Source organism: Adiantum capillus-veneris, chromosome 15, assembly GCF_014529385.1.
Source record: "Adiantum capillus-veneris isolate H3 chromosome 15, ASM1452938v2, whole genome shotgun sequence".
Lineage (NCBI taxonomy): Eukaryota > Viridiplantae > Streptophyta > Polypodiopsida > Polypodiales > Pteridaceae > Adiantum > Adiantum capillus-veneris.
The window spans coordinates 38671615-38698065 of NC_140945.1; the positions used below are offsets into that span (position 1 = coordinate 38671615).

Genomic DNA, 26451 nt, shown 5'->3' on the forward strand with positions numbered 1-26451 from the left:
AAAGCTTCCTACTAATATCTTTAAACTCACAACACTAGAAATTCAAGGGCTCACCAAAAGCCAACATGCAGAGCATTCCAATTGAATGGTGGTTCGACAGCTGGCTACCGTGTTTTCACTGCTCTCTAAAGGCACACTTAAAACTTTCCTCACGATTCTAAGCTTTGAAAACTCAAACCTTTTTAACTGTAACAATAATTGAGAGCCCCCCAAGGCCTGCAAAGAACAAAATGATAGACAAGGGTGTCCTTAAACATCTTTCATCCAACGAAATTTCTTATAGATATTGCAAGGAAAAAAAATTAAGACAGATCAGCTTTTTTTCCCACAGCTGCAAAGAAAGAAGGGGCTAAGGTATAGAATGTATTGTCTTGGTAACATGAAATTTGGAATCTGACAAGTTATGCTGACAGAGCTTTAAGAGAGCGGATGATTGCCTTCAATCACTGGTAAGGGGGGTAGTAAGACAGCCACAACCTCGAAACCGCGCAGTCCCAACAGATCGCATGATGGTGAGCTGGGCCTCTTCCAAAAGCTGCACCACCTCTGAAAATGATGGCCTTTCATCCGGATTCGCATCCCAGCAGCGAGTCATGATTGAAATTAGTGGCGCCGGGCAGTCTTGTGGAATGTCGGGTCTCCTTCCTCTATTCACCACAGCAAATGCAGCCTGAACTGCCGTCATGTTCTGAAAAGGAACATTCCCGGTCACCAACTCCCAAAGGACTATACCAAAACTGTACACGTCTACTTTATGGTTGTACGCTCGATGTTGTATCATCTCCCTGCAAAAAATGGATGGAACTGCCTCAGCATCCTAATCAAAAAATTATGTCCAAACCGTACTACAGCATGCAAATTCACATGATTTGGAGTGCAAAATAGAGCACAGCCAAAAACGTAACTGCAAACTCACCTTACAAAGCAACATCTAAATGTAACCAAAAACGCACCCTTCATGCAATCATTTTGTATCTAATATCCTATTCTCAACTTTTATTGAAAAGATCACATGCAATCATACTCTTATGATTCATAATTCCATTTTTCACACATTTGTGAACGGTTGAAATTTTCATGTATGTTACAAGGGTTTCAAACTTAACCTTTGCCTTTGGTCTTATGTACGTTGAGCATTATGAAGCTTACTATTATTCTTCATGAGTCACGACTTATGACTCATGCTACAATATTCCTCCTGAGTACTGAATATTATCCCAATAATATTAGTATTTAAGATACTTCAAAAAATTAGGGTAATGTATGATCAATGCAAAGGTTGAGATCATACTCAATTCATACTTCCATATTTGTCTGAGTTTCATGTTGATTGACATGTGAAAAAACTATGGACATGATTAACAGAGTGCAAGTGTAGACACACATCAAGATGATGCTGCCAGCCATGAAATTACAACCTTCAATCACCTCCTGCTCAACCACATTCGAATCATACCACTAATGCCATCCAAATAACTGCAACCAAAGATCCCGAGGTGGTCCAACGCATTATCCATACAAAGAACCCTACTGCTGATGCAATCCACCGTATACGTCTCTCCTGATGATTTAAACACAGATCTGAAATAGAGGGGAAATGCAGCAAAAGCCCCCCCGTTGCCGGAAAACAGCCTGCACTGCCTTATCTGGATCTCCTTGCACAGCCAGCAGCTACTCCTCCAGATGGCTGGAACATATTGACAGCCATAACCGAGTCCTCGTGATCATGCCAATGCTGGCACTCTACACTTACCCTCTGATACCATGTGAAAGGTGGTAGTGGAATGAGGAGACTAATTCACCACGTGTTACTTCTCTAGACATCGAAGATTAGGGACCCTGGGCTCATTTGTGAGCTATCTTGTGTGATCACCACATTTGGATGGAAGACCCTTTGCCAAGCTAGGGTGTGGAACCAGTGGTATGAGAGGTCAATCCTTGGGAGTGACACTCGATCAGAAAAGCTGCAGGCTCTAAGGCTCCACGGTGAGCAATTGGACACTATGGTTGGGAGGTAAATCAAACGTCCATCCCTTATGTTACTTTATGTGCATGTTTGGTTTGTGTCATGTCATGTAAGGAGCATAAATCCTTAGGGAGTACTAACACTGAAGAGTTGATGCCATTATCTTGAGGACGCCCACTTTGTGGTTTGAACCAACTATCATTTGTTCAGTATCTCCAAGATCAGCTGAACCCTTGTGCTCATAAGGCACGATGTGCAGAACTCATGCAACCAATCCAGCTGAACATGCTCTTAGCCAAAATTGTTGATATAAATACTCTCTCATTTACGAAGATCTCAAACTGACTTCTCTCTTCGAGGGTGCTACTAAAATGATCCTCACTTTGATGGTATTTTGTGGCTTGCCCAAGACAAATTGCTTGCCACGACAGCCACACCCCAAATGGCCGGCTCCAGAGAGAACGGTAGTAAAGAAGTAATCCATTAAAGGTGGTCTACGTTTCAAAACAGAGAAGTGTGTGTGCCTGATGTACAGAATATTCGCAGCCAGGTTTTGTATGTATCATGACGGACCTAGTGCAAGACGCCCTTAGAACCTTTGACCTTGGTGAGCTGACAGAAAAGTAATTCTGTTAGCTGCACATGAAAGCCTTTGTCGAGAGCGAGTGCACACTACCAGCTTAATAAGGCTGATCACCAAAAGCATGCAAGCCTCTTACATGAATTACATATTCCAAATCAAAAATGGCGCAGCATTTTCAATGGACTTCGCTACTGGATTACCTCCTCCGAGAAAAGATCGTGATGCCATCTGGATCATTGTGGATTGTCTCACTGAGACGGTAAGATTGCCGCATCCCTTGGCACATTCAGGGGCACACCATCTGTTGCCCATCATTCCACCATCTCTTACCATCAGCGTACGTATTTTTGCTGCAGTTTTCAGCCCTTGAACTTGCAGCCAAATCTGCATTTTTGCAGCCAGCATTCAACCATAATCCCCTCACATCGGGTGTGCAAATAAGCCCAGATCTTCCCTTTGGTGGTCATACACAGCTCACATCAAGTCAGATTGCATCACTACCTCAAATCAACCCTGGATATGCTTCCTATGAAGAATTTCCATGGTGGTAATCTCCCTCAAGTTGAGACTATCCATGCATAGAGGTATAAAAGTTGTTGCACTTCTATTTATGCAATGGAAAGCAAATATAACTTCGATAATGGGTGGGGGGGCCTTGAGAGGGTTGGTTGGGGCCTTATCTATGTGTGATCTCCTCTCTCTCTCTCCCCTCCATCTCAAATTCTCTGACTCTCTCCATTAGATCCATCATCTACATACTCAGGTCTAACATTCTCTATGCCTATTTCTACATTGAAAAATCTCTATCCATTTACCCACATCTCTTTCTCCAACCATTCTTGAAAAGAATTCACCATTACCGCAAAGGAACTATTAGTAAGGCAAATCAACCAGCATTAAACACAAGGTTACATAAGAGTTGAAACTGTGTGAATTTTCTCAATCTTTTCAAATTCTCTTTCCACTCCTCCTAACATTCATGTCGTCAAAGTGATTAGTAAAGTTATCATCTACCAATAATTTCACTTAAAATAGTTCTGAGCATGCAGATACTGTGTTATACACCATTCATGCTTATGTAAGGTTATAAGCCAAAACCACCTATTGCTACTCAATTCAAGGGGCTCAAGTTGCAATCCGTAGGGATAATTTGCAGGATATGCATGGACTACTCACGATTGCAAAGGAAAGTATAAAGACTGCACAAGAGTGTGCCACCTTTTACGTTAACCAGCATAGGCAGCCTCGTGAGCTCCATGAGGACATGTATGTATATCTTGAATACCAAAGGACTAAGGAACTGTTCACGACAGTACAGCTTTTCAAGTTATCTTTTTGGTATTGTGGCCCATTCCAAATCCTCAAGAAGCTAAGCACTTTATCCTGTAAGCTGAATCTTCCCTCACACCTTAGCATCCAACCAATGTTCCACTTTAGTTACTTGAAGGACGGTATTGGGCAAGATGTGTAATCACTTCCGACAAGTGATCTGACAGAATACACAGAGAAAACCACAATCTGCAAAACTTTGGAACACTTTATCACTTCAAACAACTTGAACAACTAAACTATAACACACACACACAATGTCAGAGCGAAATGTCCTTTACGCAGCCACTGGAACAAAGTGACCTGCCGCAGTTGTCTGGAGTCCCACAACCTCACCCAAAAAGTTGACAAGAACTCAGTTGTGAGACCCTCCTCCTGCCAATGAGGTGCTGCAGCAAGACGAGCCTCTCTCCATGCTGCCAGTATGTGACGTCCTAGTCTAGCAGTGTACTAAAAGAAAGGGACACTTGGATGGTCGGCTGAGGAGAAAGGGTCCCTCCAAAACCACTCTCCAGGATCCCATTGCACTCGTGCCAGTGGACAGCACTCCCAAGCCCACAGCCTCCAATGGCCAGTCTCAAGAGAGTCTCAAGAGCTGCTGGGTCAGGATCTATGACAGAAGTCCTCCCATAGATGCCCACAACTCGGATCCTCTGAAAACAGCACTCTGCCACCTGTGGGGCCTCTACTGAAACTCTGTGTAAGCGACCCTCACCCTGTAGCTCGAAAAACAGGGAGGGTACAATCTCTGAACAAGCTCGAAGTGTGATGAGAACCTCCAATCGCATGAAGACCCCCATCCATCTGGGCGCTGCTGACTCGAGAGGCGTGAGCCACTCAGTTGGTACTCACTTTGTGATGTCCTGACACATGCTCTGCACCGCTCTCATGCCCTGTAGCTGGATGCTTTGAAGCTCCTCTGATAAGCGTGAAAACTGTAGCCAGTCACCTAAAGTGCGTGCTGGACCATCTGCCATGGGACCCCAAGAAACATGAGGCCTACTACCAACCAAGTGGCCTCTCTCAGTGCTAACCATGGGGTTCCAAACAAGGGGCTGTCTCAGGTGCTCCTCCGTGCAAGTAGGCTGATGCTGCTCCAGGCCTCTCCTCAGCTGCTCCCAGGAGCGGAGCAGACCCATAGCGAAACGGTCCTCCAGTCTCCTGCTCAGGCCAACTCTACGCATCTCTGTGAAAATCCATTTGGTCGAAGGTCGCCAAGGGCCTCCAGCCTGAGGCGCACTAGCACTAAGCCGCTGAAGCAAAAACTCCTTCCAGGGCTCCTCCCCCCAAAGTAATCCTCTGACAACAAACTTCCCAAGAAGGGCTCTACTCTGTTGTGTTGGGTCTATGATCCCCAACCCTCCCTGAGAACAAGGAAGAGTGATGACCTGCCAGGCCACTTTGGCCCGGGCTATATGAGTGTCACGCCCTGACCAAAGGAAGTTCCTGATCAACCTCTCTCCCTCGCTGATGCAGGAACTCGAAAAGATCCAGCAAGAAGTGATGTACCACATAGTAGCCAACAACACCTGGTTGGCCACTACAACTCTGCCTCCCAGAGAAAGACGTGCGGAGCTCCAATGTAACAACTTCCTCCTTATGGACAGGAGGAGAGGAGCAATCTGTTGCTCAGGAGACAAGTCCAAGCCAACTTGACAGCCCAAGTATCAAACTGCAATCCCTGGGGGAATCCATCTGAAACCCTCACCTGACAGCCAATCAGGCCTAGGAGCACTACCAACCGAGAAAGCTATTGTCTTTCTCCAATTGATCAGTGCGCCTGATGCACAACAAAAGGTCTCAAGAGCCTGCTCACACCTGTGAAGGTTGGCCTCCTGGCCCTCCAAGTACAAGGCTGAGTCGTCAGCAAACTCAGCATCTAGTAGCTCATCTCCCCGAATAGGGAGCGCTAAGCCACATAGACCAACCTGCTGCGAAAGGGGGCAAGTGGGAAACCCTGTCTGACCAACGTGTGAGCATGAAACGATCTCCTCTACCACCTAACAAAAGTATCTAATTGTGTGCCCGTCTGTAAAGAGCTGACACACCTATGATCCAGGCATCTAAGAAGCCCATCCTGCGTAAAGTGCCTTCCAAAAAGTCCCAGTCAACTCTATCGTAAGCCTTCTCAAAGTCAAGAAGAAGTATCACCGAATCCTCACCATGAAGGTGCGCGAGGGCAGATGCCTCCCAGAAAGTAAAGATATTGTCAAGGATACTACGGTCCTTGACAAAACCTGCCTGTGTCCCATGTATGATGCTCTCTAGAAGTGGCTGAATCCTCAAACTCAGAGCCTTGGCAAGAATTTTGTAGGCTGAGTTGAGAATGGTGATGGGCCGCCACTATCGAATCTCATCCAAGGAGCCACCCTCCTTGGGAATGAGGTAAATCAAGCCCCCACTCATGCTGTCAGGCAACTCTCCTATATGTAGGATGTACTGAAAAGCGCTACAGAGATATGAGCCAAGTAAGTCCCAGTACTCTAAGAAAAAGCTGGGAATCAAACCATCCTCACTTGGGCAGCTACCAAAGGGAAGTGCTCTGAGGGCTGCGTGGAGCTCCTCTAACTGAAGAGGCAACTCAAGCCTCTGGCACATCTCCTCAGTCACAAGACAAGGCATCTGTGCCCACACCTGCTCTTTGCATGCATCCTAACACTCTGACTGAGGCTCTGCTGACAGCAGGTCACGGTAAAAGTCAGTGGCAACTACAGGCATGTCCTCTAGCTCTGAAGCAACTGACCCGTCAGGCCTCCTCAACTGGCTTACCCTGAAATGCGCATGTCGGGTTCCTGCTGTCTCAAAGAAAGCCCTCGTCACTCTGTCACCCACCTCGGTTTACTGAGATGCCTGTCGATGAAAAGCAAACTCTTGGCGCCTCTCCTCTATGTTGGCAAGCTCCTGGCGAGCCTACTGCAACTGCTCCTCCAACCAAGGACTGAGCCCTGCCTGGCACAATAATCCCTCTGCCCAGAATGGCCTGCTGCAAAGAATCCGCAATAGTCATACATACCCCACCCTGAATGCCTCCAGGTCCAAATGCACCGGACCAAAACGTCTCATAGCGATCACGCAAAATCTGACCACACCGTCTAATGCAACTCTCACAGAGATGATGCTCTTGTAGCATAAGAATGTCAATCTCACCACCCACAAGGCATCTCAGAAGCTCCTGTCGCAACCGACCCCTCTGACGCTGAAACTAGGACCCTCTTAATCCCTGCACATTCCATGAGATGATCCTCATGGAGTCAGTGGGAGAAAACAGCTGCTGCCACAGCAGCCAACCTCGCTATCTTTGAGGCCGGTTTGGATGGGGAGTAATCCGCATCCAAACGACCTCTAGACAAGCGCGAAAGAAGTGATTGTCCCGCCCAGGCCCAAGACTAGCGTGCAACCTGAAGGGCTACATCCTCTGTCCAAGAATCCTCATGTACAAAATACATAACAAGAAGCGCTCTAAGTGTCAGCAAACAAATGCACCACAACGTGCCTGCAACCCGCTGCACCCGGAGGCGTCATGCTGAACTTGGCAAGAGGCCAAAGTGTCTGCACCAGATCTGTCACCCCTAAGTCCCCTATGTGGTGTGAGAACTCAGTAGCCTGAGTTTGGAGCCAGTCAAGAACTGTGTGCTGGGTAGACTCTGTGATATCTCTACCGCACAGCAAAAAGGAGAAACCCACCGATGTGTCCAAAGCTCAATGCCTCTAGCTGCAAGAAAGAGGACGTTGACTCGACAGCAAGCCTTTTCTAGGTCAGGAGTAGGACCCCAGCTATTGTGATGATGCACCTCTAATTTTGCATGTGTCATGCACCTCTAATTTTGCATGTACCATGTACCTCTATTTTTGGCTTTTAATAACTGTTATTCTGCGGCTGCTGGTCTCTCGCGGCACAGCAGCAGGTTTCTCGCGGCACAGCAACAGGTAGCGGCTGCTGGTCTCAGCAGAGGGGGGGGGGGGGGGGGACTCACGCAATACAGCAGGGATAGCAGGGGCAGCCCTGATCTTCTGATTTTCTCTCCCTTGCGCGAGACAGGGCAGCCGCAAACCGTTTAGCACCTTGAGGTAAGGGAGTAGCCCCCCCAAGGGGGTTGAGGGGGGGATCCCCCCTTTGGCTGGTAGCTCTCTAACACCCCCCCCCCCCCCCCCCCCCTTTTCTACACACACACCCGCACCATGACAGGGAAGCAGAAGAAGACTTTTGCTGACATCCTGACACAACCAGATCGCATCCCTGCACCAATCATAAAACCAACAGGATGGGAATCTTACCTGCTACAAGAAATGAAGGAACTTCAGAATGAACTCAGTCTTGTCAAACAAGAGCTACAAAAGAAAGAGGAACACATAGCAGACCTTCAAACAAAAGTACAAGAATTGACAACAAAGCAAACAACAATGGAAGAATTCCCACCAAAGGTTGAAGAAGACCAATCTACAGCTAAGGTAACTCCACAAAGCTTCTCTGATGAAGTTTTGTATGTTATTAAAGAAAAAGAGAGAGTACAGAGCATAGAAAGACATATTCGAATTGGAGGTCTTCCCGATGGGTGGGACACGCAAAGGCATGAAGATGAACAACATGAATCTGAATACACTGTAGAGACAGATACACTGACTAAACGATTGTCTCGGGTGGTCCCCTTCATCGATTTGGGAGAGCCAATGCATGTGGAAGTAAAAGGGAAATAGGCAAAGGTTTTCTACTATGATTTGAAAGACAAGATAGCAGTCATGAAGCAGACAAGGTCATTAAAAGGTACATCCATTTGGATATCAGATGAGCTGACACCTACCCAACTAAAGAACAGATCGACAGAACTAGAAAAAGTAAGAGAAGCAAGGAAAAAGGGGAAGTGGGCAGTCTATAGAGAAGGAAGAGCCATCATTAGAGACTTTGTCAACAAATCACCTCAAGGACAGGAGACTAAAGAAACCTGATTGCACATCTTTTCTTTTCTTTATATGTAAAAAGCATGGGTAATACATGTTGTAATGGTAAGCTCATGACCATAGAGCTCTGAGCTACTGAGGTAGTTTTATTTTATTTTCATTTTGCTATGATGGAAGACAATGTAACCAAAGATGTATTCTGATCTGTCCTATAAGTCAGCTTTGGCCTCGACAGGACGTTAATATCCCTCTCTCTCTCTCTCTCTCTCTCTCTCTCTCTCTCTCTCTCTCTCTATATATATATATATATATATATATATATATATATATATATATATATATATATATATATATATATATATATATATACACACACACACACACACACACACACATCTACATGAACATTTGACAAATCTCCAGGACGACCATTGCCGGTGCTGTTTATTTGTTATCGCATACCTACGTTGTCTTTCCGTGAAAGGGAATAACCACTGCTCGTTGGTTGTTTGGCGCAGATGTCTGTGTGCATTGATGCAGAGAGAGGGATCAGGGAGGGGTGCTCGGGGCATGAGGGTAGCTTGGACACGCTTTGATTCTAGCACTGTACAGATAAATGCACATTCTTGAATGCGCCAGATCTGGAGTAGTAGTAGAACCTTATGTCTAGGATGATGCTTCACAAGGGATGATAAGGGAAAGGACGGGGATCCGGTGGTTGGGGTGGAGGCCAACTGTGTGTGTGCGTGTGCTGGGGGCAAGGAGAGAGGGTCTGGGGTGGAAAGGCATGGCCTGCACGCACAAGAGGTACACTTAGAGGTAGGAGCAGGGTGGAGTGATTTGCAAGCATGTATAGGAAGCATAGCAGGTATGGCTTCGTGTTCGGAAGATTTTGTAGCATCTTTTAAGAAATAATATTTTAACATTGAGCCAATAGGACCCAATAGGAGAAGAGTCACCCAAAAACCGTGTGAAACTGTAGTCAAAGAAGTCCAGCGTCTACGAATGTCAAAGCTAGTCAAACCTGGAGGCATTGCTGCAAAAGGAGAAGTCTGCACCAAAAAAGGCGGCCTCAAGTGGGGCTGACCCTCACGAGCCACACGGCTCGTAGCGAAAGCACTACCAAGAGATCACCTTGCGGCAAACGCGTGACCAATCCCCTGCGTCTGAGGAGTGGTGGTGGGAGGGGTCGGGGGATGAGGCTGAGGTCCCCACCACGGAGAGAGGAGAGATGGGAGGCGAAGGTGGAGGAGGGGGAGGGGGAGAAGGCAGGGGAGGCGCAACGGCAAGGTCTGAGGGAGGAGGGGGTGGAGGTGGAGGAACCAAAGTGGACGGGGCCTTCTCAGGCGGGTCCTGCCAAGGGGGGTCAAAACGGTTCCTAGTCAAAACCCAGTGCTGCTGAGCTGTAGGAGGTCGACCACCAGGGGAAGCAGTGGGGCGAGCCCGCCCCTCTCGACGCCGGCCAGGCACCTGCTACCAACCGTCAGCTATCTGATCGCTCGTCTCAGTTCAAGTACCAGTCTGTGCGTCCTGTGTGTCTGGCTGTTGGGCTTGTTCAGCCTTAAGAGGCTGCACATGCGTGGTGGGTCGAGGTCTCCTAAGAGGACAGGCCTTTGCCAAATGGCCTATCTGTTTGCAAATGAAACACTCATTCGAGAGGCCCGAATACTCCACGCTCTGACGAAACCAACCCCCACTCACCCGAGGTAGTAGGATGACCTTTGGGAGAGTGTGGGTGTCACGAACTAGAAAACGTATTGAGGGGATGCCACCGCCTTGGCAGCTACTATGGCTGCCGTGCCAGGTGTCTCCAGGACAGTCCCAATCTCTGAGCCTATCCTCGACAAGAGTGGCAGAAACTCCCTCCTCAAACCGAGGAAGCAGACGGAGATGGGAAGGTCTGCTTCCTCTACCAGACATCTGTAGCTGGATCAAAAACATGACTTCACTCTCGAAAGTAGGCTCGAGCTGCTCAGATGGACAAGGGGCTCATCGCGAAGACCTTGGACGCCATCTTAGAAGTCTCGAACTCTATCTGATAGTAGCCGCGTCCAAGGAACTGAACATCCAAGATCTTGCCCACCTCTGCGAGAAGGCGGACTTGGAGAAGATCACGCACCTCTCCTCTGTTGGGTCTGGTGCCGAGAATCTTACAGATGACGTAAGTCGCCTAAAGGCGTTCCACCTCTGCTGCAAGGCTCGCTTGCTCTGTCGATGAAAGAGCAAGTCGGATGGTGGGCTCTGCAGGGTCGCACGAGGGGGCTTCTTGAGAGTCCCTCCGAGGTGGAGCATGAGCCTCCATCAGTGTCTGCTTCTCTGGAGAAGGGGCGAAGTGACGTCCGCGAGCGAAGGCCTTCTGCTAGACCGAGCACGTCGACGATGTTGGCGAGACAAGCCAAGCAAGACCGGGAGTGGGCGAGGAGGTGGGCAGGGGGCAGTGGGGCAGACAGGTAGGGCAGCAGGCAGGGTAGGACAGTGGGCAAGCGGGCGGGCAGGGCAATTGCAAAGGACGCAGGCAGCGAGCAGGTAGGGGAGGCGAGCTAGAGAAGGGGGGAGCGCGATGGCAAGCAAGAGGGCGAGGGGGAAGAGCAGCAGCAACAGCAAGCGCGTATCTCGGCCGAGGGGGGTGCCAGCTTTTTGTTAGAAACAACATCAAAAAAAGCACTTACTTTAACAAAATTAGTTTTAGAAAGGAATTCTCTGTTTTAGAGAAAAAAAAAAAATGCTCGGTCCTAGTAGATTCTAGAGAGAGAAAATCGACAATAGAGAAAATCAAAAATTCAGGTTTAGAGAGAGAAAATCAGCTCCCTAGAGAAAGAAAAAAGAATCTGAAGAGAAAAAGACATACAAGATTTTGATTGTGACAAAAAGATTGGCATGGATGTAATGTCCTGCCTACACGAGAGGGGATCTAGTCTAAGACACAGTCGAGATGGGCGTCCGGTGTCCGGGCGAACGTAGTGTGAACCCGACCAGTGTGGCCGGTCCCGTTTATAAAAGGAGGCCAAGGCCTCATTTGTAGTTATCGAACCCCCATTGGCAGGTGCCAGTGGTTAGCCCGTGAAGCTAGGAGTGCACGAGGTCACGAGGAGGTGAGGCCGGTGGGTATGGGACATTCAATCTTATAGGTGCACGCCTACGTCCTCGAACGTCGGCCGCAACACAGGGGGAGCTGTCGGATGGTGGCTATGGTTGGGTGGTTCGTCCGACGCGTGTCCATAGGCGGTCCGTGTAGCCCGGAAATCGTCTCTGCTTGTTCGTTTCATGGTATCAAAGCCGGCTTGGCTCGAGAAGGACCATGTGCACACCTACGGGTTCGTTTAAGCCGGATAATCTCAATTTCATGTATTTTTTTATGAAATAATTGTTTATTTAACTGTTTTTCTTCTCACAAGCTTGTGTGTGCAAATGAAAATTAATGTTCTTTTGCATATTTTTGATAAAAATAAGCTATTTTACTAGTGGGAGTGTTGAAACTCAAAAATTTGGCTAAATTCTCTTGTTTTTATGTAGTAGACCACAGAGTTTGATCATTTTTTAATCCAATTTTCGATGAAAAGCAGAGAAATACTCTTTAATTACCTAGTTTATGAGTAAATTCATTATACAATCTTATTAATCTCTCTCTATGTTCCTCTCTACGAAGCAAGGGGGGGGGGGGGGGGGGGGGGGGGGGGGGAGAGAGAGAGAGAATGGCCTCTCTGGTTCTTAAAGGGGGCACCTATATGGCGTGCCTGGATGTAACTTCTCACAAAAAGTCCATCATGGACTTCTCTATAGGCCATTCAAACAGAAGTGTTGGTGCCAGCGTGGATGTTTGCATTGACGGCGTGGGCTGCTTCTCTGCTTCCACGCGTCGTTTGCTACAGCGCTTGCCCTCATCAAATCTTTTACTCCTGGAGAATTTTTTCCTCTTGCGATTTATTAGAGTTGCTCTTTTTTTTAATATGGCCAGGACATTTTTAAAGTGAGGTATGAAACCTACACCTTGTTAAAAAAAAGTCATTTACAGAGACTTGAAACTTACACAGAAACTCATTTTTGAGTTCCCTACCTCTCTCCCACGCCTCCTCTCCCATCTGCTCGTGCTCATGTGCTCCTGCCATCATCTACCCGCCTCCAAACACTCACGCCGACACGGAGAGCTTCCCAGAGTTCAACTTCTCGCAAAGGAAAAGTGCAAAACAGGCTTGTTTTCGCGTGGAAATTTCAGTTTTCAACGGGTTTCGTCATGGATACCTCTAGCTCAGCTACACAACGTGAAGACGCCCCAAGTAACACTCACATTCCATTTACGCATGCTCTATATAATATACATGGATTATTAGTACTTTCCAGAGCCTCGATCAGTGCATATGTGCTCCGAAAAATGCAAATGTTCAGACGAACATTCATTTGTGCTCTCTTGAAGGAGCCATGCAAGGATTTAATGCCCTTGTCACCGCTCTCAAAAATATGGCTCAATCAAGGACTCTGCGTGTTTCCAAGAACTACACCTATCTTCAACAATTGAGCACGCAAATTGCTGCTTTTGGGCGTTCACAAGGTGATCCCACTGTGACAATTCCGTACAAGACTACCAATTTCTCAGGGGAAGACATAGAATGTACGGAATTAGTTGTAAATAATTGGCTTCATCAATGGACTACGTACTTTGATCTCCATGGAGAGCATGGTGATCGGAGGATTCATACGATTCCTCTCCATTAGCGTAACACGACGCTTACCTGGTGGCATGATATGACATAGAAGCCTGCGACATGGGCTGATTTTTGTGTGAAAGTCAAGAAGGATTTCGCAAAAATGAACCCTCTTAAAGCCTATGCTAAGCTATAGTCTTTCGATGAAAACTTTGTCCTTTGACAAGTATACTAAAGCTTTCAAAGAAGCACTCACCTTCTATAAGGTGGACTCTACACATGTTGTGGATATGTATCTATTCGGTCTACATGAAGATTACCGTTGGGCCTTGATCAAGGATAAAGCCCCGACCAATGTCGAGGATGCCGTGGCGAAGGCAAAACGTTCCATTTGATAAATGGAATCCGGTAAGGGCATTTCGAGGAAGCGGCCCCGATTCCAACATAAGTCCAAAACACCGTGGAGATCTTCTCTTGACACCACCTCTTGTGGTGCTCAAGAGAAGAAGAAAGCCAAGAATGTTGTCATTGTAGATGCAGTGAAAAAGGAAGCTGCTTTGGTTGTGGCCAAACGGGCCACCAAATTAAAGACTACCCCAAGAATAAGACCAAGAAACCGCAAGGACGCACTTCAGTTCAATTTCACAAGATCTCAGGTAACTCTGATTTTATTCAAGTTGAAATCCATCACTCGGTGCATAGTCCATGCACTAATTGTACGTTTAGCACCACGAGTGTTTGATAAGCACGATCTTCTCCATTTTTCCGGAAAGATCAATGGTCATGACGTGACCGTACTCCTTGATAAGGGAAGCTCACATAATTTTGTTTTCAAGTATCCCGAGTACCCTAAGAACCAAAGTACCCAAGAACTCAGTGCATGGTCATCACCCGAAGCGGAATGGATACTTTGCCTGAAGGTGATGAGAGTGGAGTTGGAGGAGACGAAGTCTCACACCAAGAGGATTGTTCCCCAATCCTTCCCCATCCCATCTACGCCACACATTGCACCAAGCCCTATGGAGACTTTGGTAAAGTCGATGATGAAGATGATGCTACAACAAGAGGCTCAACGTGCCGCCATGGATAGAGATCGTGAAGAAAGAAGAGCAACTATAGAGCTCGAGCGTGAGCAAGCACACGAAGCTCAACGCATGGCGGCTGAAGAAAGAAGGACAGCTATGGAGCTCAAGCGCGAGCAAGCATACGAGGCTAGACGCATAGCTGCTGAAGAAAAGCGAGCGGCTATGGAGTTAGAGCGAGAGGCGCAAAGGGACCAACACATGCAGGAGTGGGTTCTAAAGGTACTCTCCACAAAGAGCGAGCCACTCAAGAAGATAGGCGAGTCATCACGTAGCACAGGTAAAGACAACTCAAAAAGTCCAGTCACTGAGAAGTTGACGTTCAGTAAGTATGATGGTAAGATGAATGCTTCTTTAATTTATTCTTTGTTGCATCAATTTAATGCTTACTTTGCGACTAACAAGAACACCAGCAACTGTACATTTTGACTGCTGCCATGTATCTGGCGGGTGATGCCATTAAGTATCAAGTTTGGCAGGAGTCACAGTTGGCTGAACATCTTGAGCATGTCGAGGATGGTGTACCCCTCTCTCTCTCAGTTGGGTCGACTTCCAAGACAAGCTCAAGGCTCGGTGTATGCCGCCGTAGTACCTAGATCGGTTAAAAGAAGATTGGCGTGGTCTTAAGCAAAATGGCACTCCTGTTATCTTTTTCTAACCAAATTTTGCAAATTGGCGTTCAATTGCGTAAATCGGATGAGGATCGCAAGGAGGCTCTTCTCGTTGGGTTGGATAAGTACATCAAGTTCGATGTGCAAGTCTTCAACCCTGCGGACTACAATGACGCCGTTATAATCGCTCTAGCACAAGAAATGAAGCACAACAAAGGTAAGCCAGAGGAGAACAAGTCAAGTACCCCTCAAGACCAACAGAATGGTAAGGCTAATAATAAGAACAACGGTAATTCTTCTTCTTCTCAATCTTTTTCTACACCTAGAGCACAAAACTCTCACAATGATAGTAAAGGAAAGGCTCAAACTAAGGACACACCTAAGTTGACGCCTGATGAAAAATCTGCCCAAGGAATCTTAGGAGGTTGGTTAACTCTTGAAGAACGAACTGAGGTTTTGAATGTCACACTAAAGGTCACATAAAAAGAGTTTTCCCTAAGAAAGCACCTAAAGAACCCACAGAATCCACATCTTTTGTCAATGCAATTAGTGAGAACACTAGTGTGTCCCAAGTTTCTAATGATCATGTGGATAAGTCTCTCATGCAGTGTTATGGTCATGTGAATAGTCAACTCATTATTATCTTGTTTGATTTTGGTAGTATGCATGATGTGATTAGAGACTCTCTTGTGAAGAGCGCACGTCTAGAAGCTCTTCCAATAGATCCTCTTGTGATCTCTGGATTTGCTCCTGGCATGCACTCAAGAATCTTCACGCTTGAACGTCCTAGTGTGACAGTCTTAGTTCAAAATGTCGGTTTTCGTCGTAAATTTGTGGTTTCTCCTCTCAAAGGATATGATATGATTTTTGGCATCAAGTGGTTTAAAGGTTATAATCCACGCATTGATTGGAAAGAAAACACTCTCTCTCTCACAGTTGAAGGAGCACCTCTCGTGGTCCTTCGATTTGACAAGAACATTCCGTCGGTGTCATTAATCTCTCATTCTCATGTTGTAAAAACAACACTTTTCAATCATTCAATACCCCCCCCCCCCCCCCCCCCCCCCCCCGCAAATAACCACAAGGGTCCGGGCCATGAGTTTGAACAAGTATTCCCAAACATTGTTTCTCACTACTCCAGCCGGGAGTTAAAAAATCACCAATCATTGAAATCAGTATTAAAACCAAAGTCGAACAATTCAAATCGGCACAAAGATAGGTTTAAAACAGATACCATCCATTTCAAACGAATTTCAAACAAAGTTTCAAACAATAATTTCTCAAACAAAGTTCAAAAGTATCTAACCATAAAAAAACAACTAGATAGTTCATTTAGGGTTTTGTTCAGACAACCAAACTTTGAGGACGATTGGCTTTCCCTTCTGCATCACGATGATGGTTCGGTTCCGAACCTGGAGAGTCGCATCATTCTTGTCATGCCAAGGCATGCCCAAGAGAACGTCACAGTTGCCCAACTTCATAATGTGGAAATCGGCTTTTCCATGATAATCTTGGATAGTCACTGGAAGAGCAGCAATGAGCGGTACCACTTTCTGAGTTTGCCATGTGTTTAGCTCAGCTTCAATTTCTCCACCCTCTGCATCATAACCAAAGTGCATCTGCTTCAAGAATTCTGGATGGATGAAGTTCTCTGTAGCTCCTAGGTCAAAGAAAATTAGGACTTTCAAACCGTTGACTTTGTCATATGCTCAACATAATTCATTTGTACTTTCAAGGCATATGCCATAGATGTCAGGTACTAATCCAATGGCCGGTTTAGCTCGTTTGGCTGGAGATGGTCCTGGGTTTCTGTCGACCGTCGGCACGGGCGTCGGCTCGCTGGTCTGTCAGTACGTTGGGGACAACCAAAATAGTTATGTCCTGTTTGAAAGCATCCAAAACATCAGCCTTCTTGTAGTAAGGTATCTCGTTGTTGAGGTGTCGAACGAGGCCTTTGCGGTTGGCTTTCACGACTCTCAAGAATTTGTTTTGTGTTGGCGAGAGTTGTGGTTAGTAGCCGAAGGTTCTTCTGTGGTAAACTCTAGCTTTCCCTTCATCAGTTTGTAGCCAACCGCGGCATGGTCCATAAGCTCTTGCATGGTAGAGACTTGCTTGGAAAGACAATATTCCTGCAATGGTGATGGTAGTCCAATGGTGTAGCACTCACATCGGTCCTCCAAGAAATGAACTTAAAGAAAGACACCGGTAGGTACACGTTGAAAAACCTTTGGTTATAGTCGTCCATGGTTTCGGTGGCAAGCATTTTCAAGTTGCCCCACTCTACAAAATCCGGACTTCAAACATAAAAGTCATGTAACTGCGTGCAAAAACTGTCTTGAAAGCTTGCCAAGTCCTTGGAGCGTGCGGTTGTGTCGCGATTGAATTCCACCATTGCATACCATTATCTTCAAGAAATCCTGTTGCGCAAGAAATCTTGGATTCTTCTATATAGTTCCTCAAAGCATAGATGTTGTCGAATTGCTGTAGGAATTGCAATGCTTTCTTCCGATCTTTCACCCCGGAAAAAGTGAAAAATTTGACTGTCCTGCCGCCATCCTTGAAATCTTTGGGTTGGTTAGGCACATATCTCGGGTATGGATAATAATGGTATCCATATGGGCTCCAATCGTTGTAGCCTGGTGGCGGTGGTGAAGGTGGGGGCAATGGCGGTGGCAAAGGCGCACTAGATCAGGATCACATGGTTGCACCATGTTCTTGAAGACTCCTAGGATCGGAACAGACGGCTGAGAGGTTGCCAGTTGGAAGCTCGTACTTTCTGTTGCTGGAGCAGGAGGTACCACCTGTGGCATCAGAGGGGGTACCATGTAGTTCAAAAATTGTTGAAAACTTTGCAACATCGGAAGATTTTGTTGAGGATGCAGCGAAAGAATATCGTGAAGCTCGTTAATAAAAAATTGTAAATGTTATGTTGAATCCATGAACGTTGAACGCTATGTCTTGGGTTCTTCATGGCTTATGCCTTATAAGCATAGTTACCCAGAACGGGAAATCGGAACGGGGAACGGGGAACGGGGAACGGCAACATGCATGAAGTGCCATTCCCTATTTCGGGTACTCACGTCTGAAACACGAAACGGGAATCCGGAACGAAAAAATGGAATGGGAACGGGGAACGGGGACCTGAAAATGGCCATTCCCTGTTACTATGCTTGTAAGACATGAGCGGTGAAGATGGGAGCGCGCCCGATGCGCGATGACGTAAGGGTGGGAGTGGCTAATAAGTCCGGGGTCGGAGCACGAAGCTTCTTCGAATAAAATTCCAGTAGTCCCTGGTTTGCTCTGTCTGCTCTTTTGTAGGACCGGTATGCTTTCAGAAAAGCACACGCCTGATGCTCTGATACCACTGTCACAAGACAAGCACCACATGCCAATAGCAAAGAACAGACTGAACAGACTTTAGCACTTCAATAACAACTGAACTGAAAGAGAGAGACGACACGCAACACGAAGTGGCGGAATTCCACCCCAGAGAGTATTGGCCCCAAACCTTGGCACCCCTTTCTGTATTTCTTTATATTGCATCAACACAATACAAGCCGATACTTCAGACTCTGCACCTTCTCCAAGAAGCATGCTAGAGAATGAGCCCATGGCCTCATATTTAAAGGCCCTAGGCCCCAAAAGCAGTTTACATGAAAAGCCTTCAAAGTCAAAAGCTTCTGGTCCAAAAGCAATGCCAAAAAGCGGCCAACGTAAATCACGGAATTCCGTACAACTGCCATGTCAACAGTCAACGTAAAACGCGAAAATCTGTACAATATGCCACGTCATCAATTTTTGCGCAAGTCTTGGTGTGTGTGTGTAAGTCCTGCTTTACTTTAATTCCTTTATGTCACTGGGCCCCCATCGAACGGGGTCCCCATAAGTTGGTACTAGGTCGAACTTCTTCTTCTGTTACTTGTTCTTCTGAGGGTTTAGGCCTCTCGGCCGGGATCTCCAAGTTGGCTCCATTCTTCAGGGCTTTGACAAGTCAGCAGTTTGTGACACCGTAGAGGAAGTTGAAGACATGGAGCCGAAGCAAATTATTATGTGTTGTTTTTGGCGCGGTGTCACAAACTGGTGACGTGGCTGCCCAATACAAACACCCTCCCCTGGGAATGACTCACTGGCAGGCTGAAAAGGGTGACGTGGCTGCCCACTACACTGAAATGCTGACGTGGCGAGGCTGCGTGGAAACTGCGGAGAATATGCCACGTGGCAGGCTGTCGGGACGCCAACGCGTTTTGCGAAGCATTTTTCAACAGCCAGTTTTCAGTTTTTGGGACCAGCTTTATGCTACACAATTGAAGAGAGAGAGAGAGAGAGAGAGAGAGAGAGAGAGAGAGAGAGAGAGAGAGAGAGAGAGACTCTTTTGTATTTTGTTTGCTTTATTCCCTCTCAAGAGAGAGAGAGAGATTGTGAAAAGCAGAAAGCTTTTATTTTATTTAACAAGGCTTTTGATTTCAGCTTTTGGGCTCTACTTTTAGCATCCCTTTGTAAAACCTTTAAATAAGCGGCTAGGGCACTCACAACTCAGAGCATCTGGACGCAGAGTCTGAGTGTGAGCGCCTGCCTACACCATTGTACTTTGAACACAAATTAATACAAAAACAAATACCGAAAGGGGCGCTAGTCTTTGGGGCCAATATCTCTAGGCACGGAACTCCGCCGGGCCAGTGTAGAATCAATTGTGAAATGTTAAATGTTTTGAAGTGTTTAATTGTGGTGTTGCGGTAGATTCTCGACTTGGCGTGTCCAAGTCTGTTTACAGTGGTATCAGAGTGCGGCCGATTTCTCTCCTACGGGAAATCCGATCCTTTTTACGTGGCGCCTATGGCTTCACGCAAAGATCAGTCAACTTCCTCTGCATCCAGAGATGCGAGAAGGGATCACAACGAAGATTCACGCAAGTACGGCCCGCCGCGCCTACTCAAGCGGAGCGTCAAGAGATGGAGCGTCGACAATTGATCGGCAATGCAACAAAGATGATGCTTAATTTTGCGTAGGACCCGAAATTTGCAAAATATATGAGCCAGACTTCTTTCAATGAGGTGCACATCAGTTTGACATGGCTTTCGCGGGAGGGCGTTACTCAGAGCACTCTCAAATTCGGAGAGCTGCCTCTTACTTTAAGGGGAATGCTCGAACTTGGTGGTCCACGCTTCTATTAAACAAGACTGCGTCAGTTAAATGGTTGAAATTCAAGAGGCTTTTTATTTCTTCTTGGCTGACTCGAGAGTATGAACGCGACATACGAACTGCTTGGAACCATCTTAGGATGACCAAGAAGGATACAGTGGACGCTTATTGCGAGAGATTCTGGAGCTCTTTTCTACCCTCGTCTTCATTTAAGAAGACCTCGTTCAAGGAACAGATTGAGCGGTTTACCTTGGGTCTTCCTACAGAGATCCGAGATCACTACTTGGGAACAAAAGTCAGCTTCCATTCAGGAGTTGATGAGTCATGCGAAACGGGGTTTTGCCATTCACTCTAGCAGATTGACCTACCCCACAGATGAGGTCATGATGCAAAGAGCCGAACAGACTTCGACAAATGAAAGTAGAAAGAGGAAGAGCAACCCAGAAAAGAAAGATGCACGACCCAAACTCACTCCTCAAGAGAGAGCTCACTACATCAAGGAAGGGAAGTGCTTTGGATACGAGAAACTCGACATATCTCTGCGAAGTGCCCTATAAAGGCGCAGAAAGAACAGAACGACAAGGATGATGAAAGGCTTGAGAGTTTGAGAGCAGCTGAGGGAACGTGGAAGAAAAGGCAAGATAAAAACAGGACTCGTTCCAGATTGCGTGGGTACCGATCCCAGCACGTTGGACGAGAGTACAGAACTTTGCCGAGCTTGGGGCAAAGTGAAAGACCAAGAAGCTGTCACAAAGTGATGACGTGGCGGACAGCAGAAACCCTAATTTCTGCCAAAAAACCTAAAATTCCTGCAAACCCTGATTTCTGCCAAAAACCCTAATTTTCGGAAATCGCGGAGGCGGAATATTAAATTTTTTTATTAAAAAAAAAAGCTTTTCGCTTTGATTTGGGAGAAAGAAAGAGAAAAAGAGAACTTGCTTTTTACTGACTCTCATTGAGAGAGAGAGAGAGAGAATCTGCTTTTGCTTTCAAGCTTTTGGGACTCTGCTTTTAGGCATCCCTAGTAACCTTAAAATTAGTGGTGAGGGCCTCACTTCTCAGAGCATCTAGACGAAGAGTCTGAGAGTGAAACCCTAACCACTCTCTTGTACTTTGATGATTGATTAATACAAAAAGAAATACCGAAAGGGGCGCCAGTCTTTGGGGCCAATATCTCAAGGCACGGAACTCCGCCGGGGCAGTGTACATCTATTGCGATCTGTGACTTGTTTTGAAGTGGTTATTTGGTGCTGTCGCGGTTGATTCTTGACTTGGAGTGTCCAAGTCTGTTACAGTGGTATCAGAGCACGATTGATTTCTCTTCTACGGGAAATCCGATCCCCGATATTTTTTTTTCCGCGGCACCTATGGCTTTAGGCAATGATCGGTCGACTCCCTCTGCATCTGGAGAAGCGGGCTGGGATCACAACAAAGATTCAGACAAAGAGTATGGCCCGCCTCGGCCTACTCAGGCGGAGCAAAGAGAGATGGAGCGTCGTCAATTGATTGGCGATGCAACATAGATGATGCTCAATTTTGCCAAGGACCTGAAGATGGCAAAATATATGCCTCTTTGGAAGGTACAGACAGAGTAGCAGAGAACCACAACACCACTCCCGAAACCCGCTCTCAAGAAATCTTCTGCCTCCAAGAAATATACGGAGAAGGAACTAGAGAACGTGGTTGATGCACGGATTGCTCAGCTTTTCGACATGCAAAAGAAAGGCAAAAAGCACGGCAAAAAGCAGAAGAAAGGCACTAACTTCCCGGGATATTTGGGTCGTCGGTTGACATTTGACAAGGCAAAGAAACGGAAGAAGCGTGTTCGATTTGAAGGAGTACCCAGTTCTTCTTCTTCTTCTTCTGACAGTTCTTCTACCTCCTCGGATTAGAGCGAAGAAGACAAAAAAAAGCAAAAAGCGAAGTAAGACACAAAGCTTCGGAAAGGGCAAGAAAAAGGCAAAGAAGGCTACATCTCGCCCAGAGACTGACAGTTCTACTGAGGACTCGTCTACAGACAGCTCAGATTCCGATGACGGAAAGTTTTATGCGAACAAGAAGAATTTTTACAAAGCCAACCAGTATGACTTTCTCGAAGATAAAAGCAAGAAAGTCCGAGAGTTTAAGGAAGGTGGCCACTCGATCAAGTTTGATACTTTTTCAGGATACTCTGATGCTTCGAAGGCTTTGTCTTTTATATAGCAGTTTGACATCGCTTTCGCGGGAGGACGCTATTCAGAGCACTCCAAGATTCGGAGAGCTGCCTCTTATTTTAAGGGGAATGCTTGCACTTGGTGGTCCACGCTTCTATTAAGCAAGACTGTGCCAGTTACATGGCTGAAATTCAAGAGGCTTTTTATTTCTTCTTGGTTGACTCAAGAGTTTGAGCGAGATATACGAGCTGCTTAGAACCATCTTCGGATGACCAAGAAAGATACAATCAATGCTTATTGTGAAAGATTCTAGAGCTCTTTTCTACCCGTCTCTTCATTCAAGAAGATCTCGTCCAGAGAACAGATTGAGCGGTTTACCTTGGGTCTACCTACAGAGATCCGAGATCACTGCTTGAAAAAGAAGTCAACTTCTATTCAAGAGTTGATGAGTCATGCGAAGCGGGGCTTAGCCATTCACTCTGGCAGTCTGACCTACCCCACAGATGAGGCCATGACACAACGAGCCGAGCAGACTTCTGGGAATGAAAGTAGAAAGAAAAAGAGCAACCCAGAGAAAAATGATGCACGACCCAACCTTACTCCTGACGAGAGAGCTCGCTTCATCAGAGAGGGGAAGTGCTTTGGATGCGGGGAACAGGGACATATCTCCGCGAAGTGCCCTAATAAGGCACAGAAAGAACAGAATGATAAAGACGACGACAGGCCTGAGAGTTCAAGAGCAACTGAGGAATGTGGCAGAAAAGGCAGATAGAAAAGCAGAACTGGTACCACATGGCGTGGGACCTGTACCGAATCTAATGAATGAAAGTACAAACTTTGCCGCTTTTTGGGGCAAAGTGAAGGATCAGGAAGCTCTTTTGAAGGAGCAAAGGCCAACTTCTTTTCACTTGGAATTGGCGGCTCGATTTGGAATTACGCCCGACAGACTGACGCCACAGGCAGAGGTAGTTCGATTGGCACCCGGATGGGATGTTGCCATTACACCGAGCATTGGCAAACTTTGTTTGCAATGACAAGGGTGTTCAGGGCACGCGAGTGACGTTCTACTCAAGATCCCTTGGTACCACAAGAACTACGCCATGGTTGACTACCGGGCCCAGAAAGCGACTTTGATAAATGAAGGGCTTAGAGATTGTACTTGATGAACTTCAGTTTCTTACTCATTCTTTGGGAGAGAACTGAACGCTGGATAAAGGTTGAATATGTTTTGACCTGATCAAAAGAACGCCAAGATTTTTCTCCACACTCATGCCGATTGCTTTTCAGAGGGCCTGAAGATCAAACCATTGATCTGATACCTGGAAGCACGCCACCGAATCGGCCACCTTACCGTGTGAGCCGAGTACAAAATGAAAAGATTATGAACCCAGTGAAAGACCTCTTGGAAAAGGGTCTTGTCCAACCTAGTACTTCATCGTATTGCTCTCCAGTGTTGTTGGTTTTGAAGAAAGACGGATCTTGGAGAATGTGCATCGATTATAGTACTCTCAACGAAATCACCATCAAGAACAGATTTCCGATTCCTAGGATCGATGATATACTCGACAGGTTACAGGGATCCTCGTGCTTTAGCAGGATTGACTTGAAGAGTGGATATCATCAGATCAGGATAGCGCCAGGAGATGTCTACAAGACAGCTTTTCGGACGACTTTTGGGTTATTTGAGTTTCTGGTGATGCCTTTTGGCTTAACCAATGCTCCTGCGACATTTAACCGGATGATGGACAGGATTTCTTTTTTTCGAGAGTACAGGCTATTTGTTGGCACTTTCTTTGACGACATCATTGTTTTCTCCAAGAATGAGGCAAAACACAGAGATCATCTGCTTCAAGTCTTTCAGGCATTACGAGATCACACGTTAGTGATAAATGCAAAGAAAAGTGAATTTTTCCTACCAGAGATACACTTTTTGGGACACATTGTGTCAGCAGCAGCAGGAGTGCAAATGGACCCGGCAAAGATAGAGACTATCCGTGATTGGCCCGATTTGAGGAATGTCCATGAAGTTAGAAGCTTCTTGGGACTGTGTTCGTACTACAGGCGGTTCATACGAAAGTTTGCAGAGGTTGCTTCCCCTTTGCATACCTTGACACAGAAAGGAGTACCTTTTTCGTGGGGACCCACAGAGGTGACTGCCTTTCGGACATTGAAAGAGAAATTGACTATGGGACCTATTTTGACTTTGCCGGACTTGCAGACGTCATTTGAAGTATATTGTGATGCTTGTGGTCGTAGTTTGGGTGCGGTCTTGATGCAAGAAGGCCATGTCATTTGTTCTCTAGGCCGAGATGACAGCACAGATCTATGAGAAAGAGCTTTTGGCGGTTACCCATGCTCTTACTCAGTGGCGGCATTACCTACTCGGAGCGGATTTTACTGTCTTTACAGACCATTAGAGTTTGCTCTACTTCTTGTCATCGAAGCAGCTTTTGGAAAAACAGAGGCGAACATCTTGTCACAGTTTCACTTCCAGATTGTCCATGTGCAAGGCCAGAAGAATGTGGTGGCAGATGCTTTGTCTTGGAAACCGTTGGTTCTGGCTATTTCCGCGATACATCATAGAAGCTCCGAGGATATGGTGGATCAGTATGCCACAGATACAGATTTTGCAGATATTTTCACACGGATACGGGATGGGGAGACAGTAGCGGGATACTCCCTTCGGCAAGGCTACTTGATGAAAAAGACTGTGTTGTGCGTTACACAGCCGTTGAGGGATAAGGTTATGACTGAATGCCACTGTCCACCTTTTACGGGTCACCACGGCATTGCTACCACCATGAAGGGGGTAGAGAGATACTTCTTTGGGCCGAGACTCAAAAAGGATGTGGAAGAGTTTGTGCGCAGTTGCTTGGTATGCCAGAAGGTCAAGTTTGACAGGCATAAGGCACAAGGATTGTTACAGCCTTTACCCATACCCACGCGCCCCTTGGGAAAATATTGAAATGGATTTCATTTTTTTTATCTGCCGAGAACACAGAATGATCACGATGATTTTCCGATTACATGGCACGTCTGAGACGATTGTCTTCGATAGAGACCCCAGATTTATGAGTTTGTTTTGGAAGGCAATTTGGGAGAACATTGGCACGCGGTTGCAGTTCTCGTCATCGTTCCACTTGCAGACTGACGGGCAATTTGAGATTGCCAATTCAGTGATTTTAGATTTATTGAAGTCTTGTATCTCGCATCAGAAGACTCAATGGGAAAAGAACTTACCTTTGATGGAATTTGCCTACAATAACACGATACACTCTTCGACGGGGAAGACGCCGTGTGAGATTGTTGAAAGTGCAGCGAAGGTTCCATCCTTCCTGAGCACGAAAGATTAGATATTTGAAGCGGATGAATATTCGCGAGATTTGGATACGGCTTTTGCCAAGGTTCGCGAGACTTTGCAGGAGTCTCAAGAACGACAGAAAAATGCAGCGGATCGCGATCGTCGCGACTTGAAATTGAAGGAGGATGATTGGGTGCTCTTACTTTTGAGAAGGCACGCCTACGAAAGAAAAAGGGAAAGGAGAGGCTTTTTCCTAAGCTTAGTATGCGATACTATGGACCTTTCCAGATAACTGAAAAGATAAATGATGTCTCCTTCTAATTGAAACTGCCAAAGATACTTGGAGGATTCATAATGCATTGCATGTGAGTCTCTTGAACCTTGTTAAGGGTGATGTGCGTGATGATGGGGATCCTGATGAGCAACCCGCAGTGGAAGAAAACGAGGAGATCCTTGTTCCTGAACAGATTTTGGCACATAATGATACGAAGAAAGGTAAGTCCGAAGGCGGTTCTTGGTTTAGTTCAAGAACTTTCCTGCATTTGATGTGAAGTGGATGGAGGAGGAGGAGGAGGACCTAGCAAATACTCCTCGGATTGTGAAACTTTACCTCAATGCTTTGGTTTAGCATAGTCTACTCCAAACGGAACCCAGAATTCAGCTTGGCCGGAGATCTGGTGCAGTGGGATGCACAAGAGGGGAGTTACTCCACTTATTTGTCAACACATGCCTCGATTTTGATACTAAAGTC

At 46.4% G+C, this 26451-nt stretch overlaps 1 protein-coding gene across 1 annotated transcript in view; it reads right to left on the minus strand.

The window, feature by feature from the left end:
* Nucleotides 1–244: 244 nt before the first annotated feature.
* Nucleotides 245–26451, minus strand: part of LOC147440548 (serine/threonine-protein kinase STY13-like) — a 38061-nt gene continuing 11854 nt past the window's right edge. Inside the window, exon 3 of the mRNA XM_086530264.1 lies at nt 245–785. Within this exon, the coding sequence (XP_086386390.1) occupies nt 440–785 (346 nt within the window). The 3' untranslated portion in view covers nt 245–439. The remainder of the gene's footprint in view (nt 786–26451) is intronic.